General features: G+C 37.4%; 3 protein-coding genes across 3 annotated transcripts; 1 reads left to right on the top strand and 2 right to left on the bottom strand.

The window, feature by feature from the left end:
- Nucleotides 1–787: 787 nt before the first annotated feature.
- LOC143428098 (E3 ubiquitin-protein ligase RNF19A) lies at nt 788–11,988 on the top strand. Its single transcript, XM_076902760.1, has 13 exons — nt 788–938; nt 2,228–2,451; nt 2,547–2,689; nt 2,832–3,021; nt 3,098–3,409; nt 3,488–3,632; nt 3,704–3,840; nt 3,930–4,027; nt 8,806–9,004; nt 9,475–9,670; nt 9,749–9,914; nt 10,245–10,615; nt 11,000–11,988. Exons 2-13 carry the CDS (start codon nt 2,289–2,291, stop codon nt 11,241–11,243), a joined length of 2,364 nt encoding a protein of 787 aa, XP_076758875.1. The 5' UTR covers nt 788–938; nt 2,228–2,288; the 3' UTR covers nt 11,244–11,988.
- On the bottom strand, nt 4,272–7,075 carry LOC143428125 (putative oxidoreductase dhs-27). The gene is made up of 3 exons (XM_076902835.1): nt 6,384–7,075; nt 5,971–6,186; nt 4,272–5,873 (listed from the first exon to the last, which is right to left on the bottom strand). Exons 1-3 carry the CDS (start codon nt 6,531–6,533, stop codon nt 4,920–4,922), a joined length of 1,320 nt encoding a protein of 439 aa, XP_076758950.1. The 5' UTR covers nt 6,534–7,075; the 3' UTR covers nt 4,272–4,919.
- Nucleotides 11,989–14,370: 2,382 nt separating the features above from the next.
- Bet5 (blocked early in transport 5) lies at nt 14,371–15,192 on the bottom strand. Its single transcript, XM_076902862.1, has 3 exons — nt 15,033–15,192; nt 14,651–14,860; nt 14,371–14,542 (listed from the first exon to the last, which is right to left on the bottom strand). The coding sequence occupies exons 1-3, from the start codon at nt 15,129–15,131 to the stop codon at nt 14,414–14,416; spliced, it is 438 nt and encodes a 145-aa protein (XP_076758977.1). The 5' UTR covers nt 15,132–15,192; the 3' UTR covers nt 14,371–14,413.
- Between the last annotated feature and the right edge of the window lie 232 nt (nt 15,193–15,424).

A 15,424-nucleotide genomic window follows, 5' to 3' on the forward strand; every position in this document is an offset into this window, starting at 1 on the left:
TCGTTTAATTTAAAGAATGTTTAATGTTTGAAATACTACTAATTAACTGCAAGTTTTGAACACAAGCAAACGAAACTGCATTATAATTGATTTACTTGAATTTATACATTTTCCTCTGACAAAACTATTCGAATATTAATCTCGTAGAATGCGTGTGTATTGAGGAATCTCTCTCCTTTTATATAATATCATTTAAAAATATAAGTCTATTTTTATTATTATTACTATACGATGTAAGGATTTGCATACATATTCATAACTATTGTTTTTACTTCTAAGAGAAATATTTCTGTACATAAGAAAAAACAATTATGTTTTTCATGTATTATTTAGATTGCAATAGGTTGTGAAAATTCTCTCATGGTCACAATACATATTGCAATTTTTCAATGCAGAAAGTGCAAATTACAAATAAGTAAGGTAATAATTTGAAGATTAAAAAAAAAAGTTTGTTATTACGAACATTTACTTCGTGGTGCACAAATACAATTAATTACTGAACATAGCACGAAGCGCAATTTTATAAAGTCAATTATATTGTCATTAATATTACAAATAGTGTGTGTTTTAATTACTTTTCTCTTTTATTTTCAGTTATCTTTTTCCATGGAACTATCAAAAAATTTATAACAGTAATTTGAAACGAAGGTACGGACCTCATTCGAGTTCAACTAAAAATTTTGAATTTACGCGCAGTTATGTCACATGTTTGTTTATAGAGGCGCTGCGCGCGTGTCCCTTTATTCGCTCACCGTGTTTCTCATCTAAACTACGTCAATGACAAGCCTGTAGTCGGAAGCCGTCAGCTGTTGTGTCAAGTGAACATCCTTAACCAACAAAATAAGTAAAACTTATCAATAACGTGTGACCGTAATAGTGAATCTATTATTAGTTACTGAAGGTGTTACAGTATTGAAGTATCGGTTAACAAAAACCAGGTACGTTTACACGTTGATTTCATCAAATTTAGTTGGTGTTTGCTCGTGAACTTCTCACCTGCATTAATGCTAGTCATCTATATGTAAGGTTTCTCAATATCCAATTCGCACGTATTTTTTATGTTTCCATCTCGTCTTATTCGAGACACCCAGGCGTTCCATACTGGTGGAAATAATTTTTTAGTGATTTCGCGTGAAAAAGGATCGATTTAGCGAAACGTGTATAGATTATATGTGTGCTTTATGCAATGTATATGTACGTACGTTTAAGATCATTACAAATGGCGATTATTTTGCATCTTCTATTTACATTTGCAATAACCATAAGAACGCTTACGGTCTAGAAAAATATAAACACCTCTGTACTTCCCTCCTTGGGAACTTGTGGCACGCTAGTTAAATTGAGGTTGTCTATTTGCACCTTTTACGAATTAACATGTATAAAATATAGCATTGCAAAGACTTGCATTAAACCTCGTAAAAATAATGTTTGAATTTGTAATCGCTGTTTAATATCGATTGTTTCTTGTCCTCTGTTATGAAATACACATCAGCTTCGTACGGTCTAAACACGATTATGAATCGGATGTAACTTGTGCATTTTAATTTGGACATTCGGTAAGACAAATAACTACAAGCAGGTACTTAATAATGTGGCATTCGTTTACGCATTGGAGTGCACAAATCAACAAATATTAACCTCATACATTGAAACGTCCTGTGGTACACATTAAAGATTTCGAAATACTGATTATTTATGCTCCTCACGAACGCGGAGAAATCGTAATTGATGACAATCGCTTAGGCAGACTACATAATTCCTTTTTAAGTGAAAGCAGAAAAGTAAAAATATATGAAAAGGAAGTAAGTAGATGGGGGATTTATGAAAAACATTATGAAAAAATTTACGCGTCGATTAGAAATGATTAGGGACAACATACGTAAAAAACTTCAATAATTTTGTTCTCGAGTGTAATAATAAAAAATTTACAATTTTTCAAATTTTATTTAAAATCATTCTTACGGCTGAATCGTGAAGTTCGAAGTTTCGAAAAGCTTATTTTTTACGCTTAAACGTGATCGATATAAATTCCATATAACACTACACGTGTATTTATGACGCAAAATATAATCGCCTATAAACCGTGTATTTAATACGATTGTTACGATAGAGATTTATTTTAGCATTGGACATTGCATGTGTACCTCATACGTCACATGTTCTGTAAATGATGCCTGATAATGAGATTATCAAATATTGTACGTTTAACATTTTTCATTTAATACAGATCGAGTTTCCATTCCGTGAATCAAAGAATGAGACTGTAGTGATTGGTAATAACAATCAGGATGTTCAAAGAAAATGATAGTACCTCAGGAGGCTGTAGCGGTACAGCACCCCGACCACGACGAATGTTGGCACGATTTTCTTTACGCCGATTATTATATTCAAGTCCATTTATTGGACGGCGAATTGTGAGGACACCCAGTTCAAGTAACAGGAATGCAAAATGTAATGAATAATAATTATCCTAGAATAAATTTTGCCACTCCAAGGTAAATGGAAGATTATCCCTTGATTTTTAAATATATTTATTGTGTTTGCAGTGAAAGATCCGGTTGGGAGCAGGATTACGGATGTTGAAAAAGGAGAAGCCAGAGTAAGTAATGGTTCGAGCCATTTTCAATTTCAGAACATAGATCTACAACATGCTTCCAGCAAAGGCTCTGTGCTTTCTTCTGCCGGAAAGGTATTTATAGAATATGCCTGTGCGTGATGAAACATTTTAGGAAATATCGGGTCACATTGAAATATGAATTATATTAAGCAATTAATAAGTTAAAGCAATGTCAATATATATTGCTCTGTTATAATAATTAATGTTATTTCAGAGTAGCGAAAATGGTTTAATGGAGTGTCCATTGTGTTTGGCTGAATTACCAGTGGAATTCTTTCCTATTGTTCAATCTTGCCATCATCGTAGTTGCTATGATTGTTTTCAACAATACCTTAAAGTTGAAATATCTGAATCCAGAGTTAATATAGCATGTCCCGAATGTTCAGAACCACTCCATCCAAATGGTAGATGTGCTATTCTATAGGAGAATGCATGATCTATTATCATACATGTATTCTTACTAAATCTGTTTTTCTATAGATATTAGAATGATTTTAAACGATCAAACACAATTGGAAAAATATGAAGACTTTATGGTGCGAAGAGTTCTCGCTGTAGAACCCGATGCAAGATGGTGTCCTGCCCCAGATTGTAGCTTTGCTGTTATTGCCAGTGGTTGTGCTTCATGCCCAAAACTACGTTGCGAGCGACCGGGCTGTGATTCCTATTTCTGTTATCACTGTAAAGCACGTTGGCATCCTAATCAGACTTGTGACGCAGCTAGAGCACAACGTACTCAATACTACGAACGCAGCTCCTCTCTCAGTTTCAATCAGAGTGATTCACAACATAGTAAATATTATTTGTGTTTAAATGTTTTGAAATTTATATGATGCACGTGTATATGCTGATGCAAAATTATTCTTGCAGAAGATGACGTGAAACCATGTCCAAGGTGTCAGGTCCTTATTGTTAAAATGGATGACGGAAGTTGCAATCATATGATTTGTGCCGTTTGTGGTGCCGAGTTTTGTTGGTTATGTATGAAAGAAATCAGTGATCTTCATTACTTAAGGTATAACAATTTTTTTTATGAGATTCATTTTTGTAAATGTTTAATTTTATGAAATTTATATGTAATTACAGTCCATCTGGTTGTACCTTCTGGGGTAAAAAGCCGTGGTCTAGAAAAAAGAAGATACTCTGGCAACTTGGCACTTTGGTGGGGGCTCCAGTTGGAATCGGTCTTGCCGCTGGTATAGCTGTACCTGCCATGATTATCGGTTAGTATGTTAATATTGAACCCGAGGTCGTTTGTTTAAAAAAGTTCTTCCATATGGTTTATATCCGTGCTGGCATACTTCTGTTGTAGGTATACCAGTCTGGGTGGGGAAAGAACTATACACAAGATATGAAAAAGATAACAAGCACAAGAGGAACGCCTTTATCGTTGGGGGAGTAACTGCATCCGTAAGTTTGAAACATTATTCCTTTATATTTACACATAGTCGAGACATATTTAAATTAATATCTTTTGTCACGTATGTCATATATCTTAAACAAAATAATGAATATTTTGCATGACAATTTTGATGATTTGAAATTCTAAATTAAGATTTGAAGCAGCAAAAAATTCACTGATATTAATAAAAATATTTACCGGTAGATATATTTACTCAGGAATTATTTTTATGCTTGAGTATCACTCTACGAGTTCATGACAACATCGAAGTATATTTTATTTGTATAGTTTGTACAAAGAAATGGAATAATATAATTATTGCGTAGCGATAACAGAATGTCGGTCTTATAGCCGTTACAATAATTGCGGGAAGAAATTTAGTCAAAAACGAACAGGTTTCAATGAAACGTTTGTTGTATTTTAACTGGTTTGAGGAGAAAGGTTTCGCTCCTTGTCTATATTATTTCTCGTGGCACACGTTGTCAGCGATTTCTTTTACATTTTACAAGTCGCTTTTAATTTTAAAATTTCGTAGAACGAACTTACTGATATCTCGTTCGCTTAATACTCTTACTAAACATTAGGCGTACGCGTTGTACGAACAATCCGGTATCGTAATAGTTTCAAACGCAAAGTCTCTAACATCGATTCTATTCTCACCTTTGTTAATTAATTTTTAACGTGACCTCGATTTCTTTAACTACCCGCAATTGCAATCATTATCGACACAAGCCTTTTTTTTCGCTCGAGATGAATCACATTGATCGTAATCGTGTAACGTCAATGTCTGGCGGATCGAATCGTCTAACGATCGTTCCCAGAACTCTCGCTTCCTTGATTTACATCTCGCATAGAAGTATTAACTCGCTGCAGCACTATCATGGGCGGTAATAACGCTGACTAAGGGTCGTTTTCGCTGCTGGCGATCGCAGTCTCATCCGTAAGTACACCCTCGGTATGGAGATCTTTTAGAACGTCGATCAGCCGTTGCTCGGTATCGGGATCGCCTAAGGCAACGTCTACGGACCCGATGCAGAGCAGAAGCGCGAGAAGCTGCGATCGCCTGTAGTCTTTATTCAAGTCTTCTCTGGTGTAGCCCAAGTCTTTGGGTATATCGACACCGAGACGAGAACACGTGCTGGTCAGTGCGTCCCAGTAGATGTCGAGGAAGGTTTCCGTATGCTTCCGGCGCAGTTCAGTGGGCAAAGAGCTTACCAACAACAGCGCGATGTCGTTAGTCGGTCTACTGTAGGTGACCATTTGCCAGTCGAGGATACAGCATTCGAGGCCAGAGGTTCCTTCTTTGAATAGCAGATTGTTGCACCAGAAATCTGTGTGCGTGATCAACGCTAGCGGCCCCTCAGGCGCGAGAAGCGCTGATATAATGTGTTTAGTTCTAGGTCGTAGCACGAGTAGGGCTTCGAGTATTGTTTCCAATCCCGGGGTGCTCTTTAGAAATTTGGCGAGCTGCGGCAGGCCACGCTCGACCAGTTGTTGATACGAGTCCGTTGCCTTTGCCGTCTGGAAGAGAAACGGGTAACGATCGGACAGAGGCTCGCCCTCGATCACTTTCATCGCCAGAGAATGCGCGTGTATGCGCGCTATGGCGCTCAACGCCACTTTGGTCTGATCGTATGTCAACCCTTCGCGGAATTTGATGTTTCGGAAATCGGAATCGCGAAGATCGTGCAGCACCAGAATCGAGTCTGGTGTCGTGGGGTTATCGTCTGACTCATCGGCTGGCGTGTAATGCGCATGGTAGCACACTGGTACCGATAGAACGATCTCCTCACCCGAGTTATTCTCTTGGCATGCTAGTTGTTTCTTTTGGAAGTCTTTCAAGTCGGGCATCACCTACGCGTAAACAAAATTGGCGTTGTTACTCGATCAACCGGAACACTTGTAACATCTGACAGGCTAATAATTGCGTCTTATTGAATGAATCGCTTACCTGCGTGTAAAACTTGATCTCTCGAAGATCGAACTGACCTTCGATAACGAAGAAACGACTGAACGCATCTTTCGGTAGCTCTTTCACGATTAGCGAGAGGTCTTGCGTGGTGTTCGTTTCGTTCAACACGTACTTGACTTTCACGCGAATAATTGCGCTGAGCGCGCTTTCGTTACTCATACAGCCCGGGCTTACGTTACATTCGGTTATCGTCACCTGTGTACATGACGTGTTAATGTGGGAGCGGAACCACGAACGCTCGTTAACGTTACATCATCGAATCTGTGCCGCGTATTTTCATATTTGCTAAACAAAAGCAACTTATAGGCTGCCTAAAAACGCAGACGCGTGCAAAATTCCTTACAAGCCAAACTGTGTTAAACTGTAAATCGTATAGTTTCTACCGAACTAACCGGTCCTTTGTGAAACTCCCTCAGAATGCCACCCAGCCACTCCTTGTCAATCTCCGGCTCCGAGATAATCTGCTTCTGCTCCTCACCGCAGGAGGATTCTTCCGTGTCTTCCCAATCCCAGTCGGTGTCCTCCCAGTCCCAATTCGCCATGGTTACCAACCGTCTCTCTCTCTCTCCCTCTCCTCTTTCCTCCCTCCTATATTTATTCAATTAACACTCTAACCGACAATTAGCCGGCGTGACGTTGTCTTCTCTATTCACGGACGCTCGTCGAAACAAACAGAGAAAAGAAAACAGACGACAGACAGACGGTTACCGGGTATCGAGCTACGTGACGTTTCGCGTCCTCTACTCCCCCCAATCAATGCCAATAAAGCCACATGTATACCGCTCGCCTCGCGGACACAGGCGGAGGCCCGCCTATCCGATTGTTCGCGTATGAGCGCGTACCCAGCGGCCGTTTCGAGGCTTCCGTGAAATCGCACGCCGATGAATGGATTCGTCGCGTGCGCTCCGCGTTCCCTTCTACTTCCTGTTACGCCGACCGGTCCCTCGATCGTGTTCGGGCCGGCGTAGTTCGACGTTCTCGCATCGGTGCTCGTCGGTGTCCAAGCCACGACACACCCCTGGTCGCAGAGCACCGACCGACTTCTCCGATCCCGCACCGCGCCTCTTCTCTCTCTCTCTCTCTCTCTCTCTCTCTCTCTCTCTCTCTCTTTCTCTCTCTCTCTCTGCCTGTACCTGCCTCTACTGCTGTGTACCGTGAATTCTTAAAGTACCGACTGACACGATCCACGTTCCATCGTCAACCACCTAGGTGGACGCAGCCCGTAGGGTGGGACAGAGAGGATTCTCCCATGCGCGCACACCTCCACCACCGCCGATCAATATCCTTCCGCGCCGCCCGCGCCTTCTGCATCGCCGTCCACGCTACTTTCTACACGGTTCCTCTTCCGTTCTGCCCTGCCACCCACAACGATTCTACTCTTCTTTTTTTCCCTCCTCTTTTCCCTTCTTTTGCACGCCGCTACGGAAATGTAGAAAACAGATCGCAACGTCCGGCGATCTCCCAGGATCTCTCTCCCTCTTCTCATTACCGGTCACGTTAACCGCGCTACCGCTTACGGAGGTACATTTATTCCACAGTCGACGACACGCTTCGACCCCTTCAATTTTGTCCGATACCCACGACCTTCGATGCTTTTCATGGAACGGCGAAGGCCGTTCGAGAAACCGCTGCTTTTCGGGACGACACGGTTTTATGGATTTTTATGGGGAAACGAGGTTTTACGTTCGAGTAACCAATTCGACCTATTTGTCCTCATTTGGTATTCTTCCTACGGTAGATTACAAAACACGTTGCTTTAACGAAGCAACGATTTTTGTCTGGTTTAGCTCCGATGCTTCTTGAAAGTAACGAAAATTGCGAGCATTGGATTGAATCGAGTTGTTCCAATTCTAATTGAAGTTAGATCAGCATATTCGAATCGAAGTAACTTCTTGTTTAATCAATGTGGGTCTCCGTCGTTCATTTGACTAATCTGAATTTAATGGATGATTTAACTCAAGTAGATTTCAGTGGATTTCGTTAAGTTGCCAATTTTTTCTTGCGCGACTTATGTCGCGAGTGGACGTAATCTAGACGTTTTGAAGACGCTGATGTGTCAATAAAACACACATCATTAAGTCTCGAGAATGTAAATGTCACGTGTCGTCAGAATGTCAATCTTGTGCAACTTGGAACATCTGGAACAGGAATTTTTAAGACGTTTGCGTACTGTTTTATAACGTAAGACGTGTTTATTACTGATAAAGTAAATTCTAACCGAGCATAGCCTTCAATATGCAGAGAAACAATGATTAACGATTTATTGACGACAGCCTTGAAAATCTACGTTGCGCAGAAAACAAAAAACTTCGTACTGTTACACTCGTCAGCTAGAAAAACCGAATCTTTGATCAGGGTGCTTTATCGCATTTGTATAATGAGATTTAGAAGCACGGATTATGTAAATACATTTGCAATTTTAATTGGAACGCTCGTTCAGATTCGCGTTCCTTCGTATTTTCGCCAGGAAAAATTGGATCGCGGCTGATCTGCGAAGTACATCCGAAATATTAATTGCTCTGTTTTGTTTGCGGAGAAAGAGTGGGTCGTAGAGGCACATACGCGATTCTGTATTATACAGCAGAGCATTGAGAAACTTCCGGCGGCATGAAATAACGCAACAATGGATCAACTATGATCGAAAGTTTGTAACGTACCGCGGGCTTTCTACGTTTAAATTTTCGTTATTCAATCCTGAATAACAATCGTGACTCATTTCAGTGAAACGAACCTTTTATCCTCTTGTTACCACTGTCTATTTTTCTGATGAAAAGCTAATTCTTATGTGCGTAAATTTGTTTATCGTTGCTGCAGGTATTGGTGTCGCCCATATTAGCAGGATTAGCCGTGGGTATTGGTGTACCAATTTTACTATTTTACGTTTATGGCGTGGTTCCTGTCTCCCTTTGTCGAAGCGGAGGTTGCGGTGTCTCCACAAACGGTACGGGAGTGCGATTCGATTTCGACGACGAAAACGAACTTATGGGCTCCCTGGGTGTTCGCAACGGCGGAGGTAAATTCATATATTGTCTGACAATAAAGTTCTCAGCGTGCAGCAGTAAAAAGGTACAAATATTGTACAATTAGATAAGAGAAGCTGCTATATTTTATTTTTCTAAGCACGCGACGTATTTACGACACGCGAAACCTTAAAACATTTTTAACACTTTAAGCGTTACTGGTATCTGAACGGTGCATAAATTTCCATAAACGTCTGGTGCGAGTGTCCTTAAATATTTATGAGTTTTGATCAAAATTAAGCATTTTACTTTCGTAACGCCTTGAAAATACACATTTAGAGATAGATTTTAAAAAGTCGTATTAACTTGTAGTGTAATCTGTACTTTTTATTTCTGTATTCTAAGAACTTTATTTTATCAGATCGTTTATACAGTTTAGAGTTCGATATTTTGTTCGCAAAGCTTCTGCCGATTGAACTATGTGTAAAATTAGATGCAATTAAAAACGCGGTTTCTCTTGCAGATGCAGCATCGTTAGATGTTGCGAGTCACCGTGGCGGTAATCCTTCGATAGGAGAAGCTTCACTTTCGTTAGGTAGCGGAAGTCAATTGGAAAAATTGGGTCGTGAAAACGACCGTGAGAGCGCCAGCAATGTAGCTCTTGCTGGTACCAGTCTCGCGGGAAGTATAGCTTCCAGTGTCCTTCCAGGAGGTCAGAGGTAAAATGCGATTATTCTGTCCCTGTAACTCTCATAATTAACCGGATATTACACCTCGATTGTTGTACTTAAATGCAGATTGGAAGTTCAAGCAGACGTGACGTCTACCCAACGATTTAGCTTGTGCAGCGAAACAGCGTCTGCTGCGACCAGTTTATCAGAGAAGTCTGTGAACGCGTCTATTGCTTTGGATGATGGCGCAGCTTCTACGAGAGCACTGGCTGGCTCTGTTCTTAATTTTAAAGTATTCTAAATAGATTACCGACTTCTCAGTCATTAGCGTTCAGTAGATAACGTATAACGGCAACAAACATTGCGAAAATATTTCCTGAACTATTTCGAATTTGTTTAAATGGTTGCACGTACGTGTATTACGTAAAAAATGTCTTTTTGAAATGTTTGTTACGCCTGTGTATTTTCTACTGAACAAAAATAAATGTTGATTACTAACTTTTTTTTCATTACATTATTGCAAACACAGTTGAAAAACTGTGCTTACCGTTAGAGTGAGCATCCTGTATATTGTCGTAAGAAATATTCTCAATAGTTAACTTTAATGATATTGATTGTTCAGATGGATGGCAGTTCTATTAGCGGTGGCAGAAGTACAGAAGGAGACCAAGGAACGGGCTCTGTTGCAGGAGGCCACATGGACTCGGCTGGACAAGCTACATCTTTGAGCTCACTTGAAGAAGTAGCGCCTGGTTTAGCGAAACGTACACGACGTAAGCCGACGTTGGATCGTCAGTGCAGTGATTCAGGTAATTGGACTGTCTGCGGAGAGGACGAAGGTTCTGAACGTGTCAGGTTTGACGATCATGTCAGTTTCATCGAAGCAGATCAGGAAGGGGTTGTCAATACCAGTGGAGTGAATAATCGAACCTCTGCGCGACGTAAACGCAACAAAGAGGCCGAACAGGACACGAATGCTCAGAAGGCTACAAAGTATGATAAAATTTAGATATCTTGGATCTTAACTCGCTGCCTTAATATTTCTTTAGTTACTTCTTTTTTATATTGGTATTGAATATTGAGTTTGTGTACTGTTTAATTTAAATTATACGTAATTTTGCTTGCAATTCTTAAATAGATTATGTTTACGAAGAGAGGGTAAGAAATTCGAAATTTTAATAGAATTTCTTTAAGTATATACAATTTCCCAAGTTGATAATCCAAGAATTTTTAAAGAAACTGTATAATGTTTTTAAAGTTTTTATTATGTCCATGTTAAAATATAATTTACGCTATTATTTATCTCTTATAGGACAGCGAGTTAGAGAAGATCACGAGATTACATTATTATTACATATTATTGATTTATTTTTCCAGGAGTTGTAACAGTGAATCAAAGGTTGACTCGTCGACGGATGATAACGTGTCACGGGAACGCGTTAATGTTGCCACTTTAAGAAATGTCTTCTTCTATAGTTCCACAGTATCTACGGATCGCGAAAAGCGATTGTCGGTGATAGAAGAACCTGTAGGAGTGCAGAATAACGGTGCTCGTCTATTTAACACACCTTCTGACGAGGCATGCGGTACAAATAACGCGGAGGAAGATACACGCTCTTAAAAAAATAAAGACTGAGTATTTATATAATATTGTACATGCGTCTTTTAAATACGAGACATGTAGAAATGCGTATCTACCATAAGTGTATTTTCAATCTCATTATTAGTGGCTCTGTTATTGGCAGTTTCACGTTTTGTGTCGATATTCACGACGGTTATTGTTTCTACTTGTCTTTCGGTTTACCTGTCTCCTTATTTTTCCTTCTTCTTTATAACTGATGTTTTTAAACTTTCTTTCATCCGATAGCTCTTTTTAAGATTTTAGCCCGTTATTTATCCATAAGTTCTACATCCACTTTGATTTTTGATCCTCTAGATATAACTGTGATGGGTATTCTCTTCCTTTTAGCTTTCTTTTCTATCTTTTCATTCTTCTTCGCCGTGCTTAGAATTTTCTAGTTTACTTTCGCGGATCACAGCATTTTTAGTAATCAATCATGATTTAGTTTTTATTTTTATAGCCTTATTAATACTTACGGCCGCGGTCGTCTTTGTAGCTTTTGTTTCAGCGGTTTTCATCGATTTCGCTTCTTTTGATATTCCAATGAGTTTATGTCTTTGTTTTCCAGTTTTACAGTTTCATTTCTTTAATTTCTATCCTAATATTTTACTGCTTTGCAGAGTGCCATTTCGTTCTACTAATTATGAGAATGATGTGAATGAAACAGCTTTTACGCAATTCGTACTATCCCATTTTGTATATACAAAGTATCTATAATGTCCTTGTCTGTTTTGTAGATACTGTTTTTTAACAGAGCTTCGGAAGAATGTCAAAGTAATGTACTACTGCAACAATTTTTTTTACCAGTTGCTATAAAAGAACATAAAAATTCAATTAATTAGATTACATGTTGAGCACCTTGACACCTCTGCATATTTCAAATTTGTCGCAGCTTGAGTGATGTGATACCCTAATAATTGCACTCGTATCTGTTTTTAGCAACTAGTGGAAAAAATTGTTGCAGTTATATATTAAAATGTAACTTTAATAACATGCCCCTGAAGTTTTTTTTTTCTTCAGCAATTTCTATAAAATAGATAAGAATTTTATGGACACTTTGTATAAAAATCCTCGACAACAACCGAACTATGTTCTTCGCGATGCGACACGATTATACTTTGACTTACATATGTGTGTATATATGTATTTAAATGTACACCACGTGCGTGCATTAATGCTGAAATTACTATATTTATGCACACCATGTACAAATGTATCACGAGTGCAATAGAGGGAACAAATTAAGACTAACTTTGCCAAGCAAAGTACATCGAAGTAAGTAGCGTGTGCATTCGCATTTCAGATGTGCGTGTGTATAAATATATGTAGTATAATATATATAATACATATTGTCACAGGCCTCTCATGTTTATTGCAAAAAAAAAAAGTCGCAAAATTAGTTTTACGGCGAACAATTGCCATTTTGTGCCAATGGTTCTTTCGGAAGAGGTAAACATTGTTATTGCGTGAAAAAATTACGTTCTTATATACAAAACGCGATGTTCGCAAATGCAAGACGTTGAATCCGTTAGAATTTTTCTATATAGCGATAGACGATACTCCGTAAAAAAGAGATTGACATTTTCATCCGACATGAAAAGAAGTAATTATGTGAAGAAAAAAAAAGAAATTATAAACGCTTTATAAAGTTGCATTTTACGTAAGATAACAATTATCATTTTCTATGCATGATAACACTCGTCAATTCGTCAGTCATATTTCCAGATTTGCAGAGTGCCTCAGTGATTTTGTCACGACACGTGACACTAAACGAACGTGCTATTCTGGTTTCTGTCCAGTCGTAAGTGATACTATTTGGATGTCTTTAAATAGCTCTAGGTGGTACTAGATGAAGTTATTTCCCATTTATAGACGCGACGCCGCGTTTACGTTAGTGTCATCCGGCTCGATAGAATCATCGAGGCAGAGCCTGTACAAGTATCATAAGAGCCTTTGTACATGAACATTTTCTAAATGTTGTCCCTTGATGTATGAAAATATATGTAGTATAATGTACGTCTCTGAAGGCAATGAAAATGTCTTAACAGTAAATGTTAACAGTGTTTTAGGAAAGAAATTAACATTACTATAAAAAAGAAGATTTGTGGTAGCCTACCATGTTCAGCATTATATTTATTTATTATTAATCCCAGTGTGACTAAAATATTTAATAATTTCAGGTGCTTTATTAAAACTTTAAATTTGATTTTCTTGCCGATATATTTACGTAGTCGTTAATCACCAGTCACTAACATCATATTAAGGAACGTATTTTAAGCATGTTTTAGCTATTGTATGTTTCATATACTATTAGTTTCAAGTTCATTACAAATTTCAATATACGTGTACATAATTTTGTAAAATTGTCTTAATACGTAATTTCTTGTTCGTAAATATAACTTCTCTGTTATGTATTTGGACGAGCTAATGTCATAGGTCTCATTGAAAATAATTGTATATGAAAAGCTTATACATGTAAAAGAAAACAAAAACAAAAAAAAAAATAGAAACGTATATCTAAAAAACCGAATTGTGAAATATGACATAAGCTGCCATGCAATATATATATAAGTAAGAATAGATGTTTTAGTTAAGTAAGGCAGAAAGTGTGCCTAGATTAACTAGTACATCATATAAAATAAAAAAAAAAAAGGCAAATTTAACGTAGGAACATTTTTAAAAGTATAAATTTTTACCAATATTTTTATGTATTTCAAGTAATGGTTTAAATGTACGAAATGAAGAAAGGTACGTTTGGTTAATATAAAGAATGGTGCAATTCTAATGCGTTAATCTAAATAATTTCTAGTAATCCGCAAGGAATAAACGTATACTTTCACGGCATTTAGTATTAGCTTCTTTAAATTCGTTTAGTTAATTGTACATTCTGTATGAAGATCACAGTTCAATGTACACGAGAATGTATCGTTCAAATCGTTGTTTCGTTTATGATGAATGTAAATTCGTAAATATAACGAAATAATTATGTAAGTTCATTTAAATTATAAGAGTATTTTTATGGTGTATAATTTCCATTTAGCGTTTATTAGTTGCACCTCTGATGCTTTACTGATAAATAATTCTGTCATGGGATGAATTTTGGGAAGCTGAATAACTTGATAAACTATTCTTTTGCTCCAATATATTACTGTCATAAATATAATATTAAGCTACATAGACCTGCTTAAAAATAAGGGAGATTTTTTAAATAATTCATCGACTTTTAATTTAAACAGCTCGCTTTGGATAGGTTCATTTAACAGACATAGAGGATTCTTTACAACATACTCTAAATAAACCTGCAACAAATTAATTGCATAGAATTATATTTGTTTAATAATACTTCGTATTAAATATCATCCTTGAACATATTGTGGTACAGTGACCAAAAAATTGTACTCGCTTACCTCTTTGTATAATTGTTGCAATAGTTCTCTCGCATTTTGAGTAGCGTTATCAGTATTTAATACAAACTTTAATCCGGAAGGAGTTTCGAAATAATGCAACGTATATTTACTGGTTTTATAATATAGAAACCCTTCTTTTGGATCCAGTGGAGAAATTTTACTTACAAATGATTTAATGGAGAACAACATTCCGTACATTAACTTTGCTTCCTAAATTTGATACATTTCTATTTATAAACATGAAAATTAGTAACGATACATCAAATAAATACTTATTCTTTATTTTTAGATGGGCTAATTTATAGTATATTCAAATCTGGTAAGGTTAGAGAAAAGTATTGTAACTAGAAAATGATAGTTTTACACAATTGTTTGTACATACCTCTTCTTTCGTGATACCAGATTTATTCAACCTATTCCATTCCGCGTAATACAATAACGTTCCATTTTTGGAAAATATGTACAAATTGTGAATTGTCATAATCTTTCGTCTGTTTTCTTCCACTTTTAGTAGTCAAAATGCTGAAGCTGAATCGATTACTTATCGACTGCTGCGTAAGAATATACAGTTGCCACGGTAACTCATAGATGGCAAGAGAATTCGAAGAAAAAGGACGGAAAACATTTGAATGGAACATTTAAAAATCGAAGACCAAGCTTTATTTTCTTATTTGTTATTTTACTGTTCATGTTTACGATTTCTCCACTAGATAAGAAAATGGCATTTCTAATTCAAATAGGTTAGTTTTCGCAATTTGTAAAGTCCCATACTGT

The sequence above is a fragment of the Xylocopa sonorina genome, chromosome 10, assembly GCF_050948175.1.
Source record: "Xylocopa sonorina isolate GNS202 chromosome 10, iyXylSono1_principal, whole genome shotgun sequence".
Lineage (NCBI taxonomy): Eukaryota > Metazoa > Arthropoda > Insecta > Hymenoptera > Apidae > Xylocopa > Xylocopa sonorina.

Excerpts from the sequence above, each read along its gene's own strand:
- LOC143428098 (XM_076902760.1), top strand. The coding sequence starts at position 2,289 with ATGTTCAAAGAAAATGATAGTACCTCAGGAGGCTGTAGCGGTACAGCA. Across the intron at positions 4,028-8,805 it reads TTGGGGGAGTAACTGCATCC|GTATTGGTGTCGCCCATATT; the intron begins GTAAGTTTGAAA and ends TCGTTGCTGCAG. Across the intron at positions 10,616-10,999 it reads AATGCTCAGAAGGCTACAAA|GAGTTGTAACAGTGAATCAA; the intron begins GTATGATAAAAT and ends TTATTTTTCCAG.
- Bet5 (XM_076902862.1), bottom strand. The coding sequence starts at position 15,131 with ATGACAATTCACAATTTGTACATATTTTCCAAAAATGGAACGTTATTG. Across the intron at positions 14,861-15,032 it reads CTGGTATCACGAAAGAAGAG|GAAGCAAAGTTAATGTACGG; the intron begins GTATGTACAAAC and ends TATCAAATTTAG. Across the intron at positions 14,543-14,650 it reads TGCAACAATTATACAAAGAG|GTTTATTTAGAGTATGTTGT; the intron begins GTAAGCGAGTAC and ends AATTTGTTGCAG.
- LOC143428125 (XM_076902835.1), bottom strand. The coding sequence starts at position 6,533 with ATGGCGAATTGGGACTGGGAGGACACCGACTGGGATTGGGAAGACACG. Across the intron at positions 6,187-6,383 it reads GGGAGTTTCACAAAGGACCG|GTGACGATAACCGAATGTAA; the intron begins GTTAGTTCGGTA and ends TCATGTACACAG. Across the intron at positions 5,874-5,970 it reads AGATCAAGTTTTACACGCAG|GTGATGCCCGACTTGAAAGA; the intron begins GTAAGCGATTCA and ends GTTTACGCGTAG.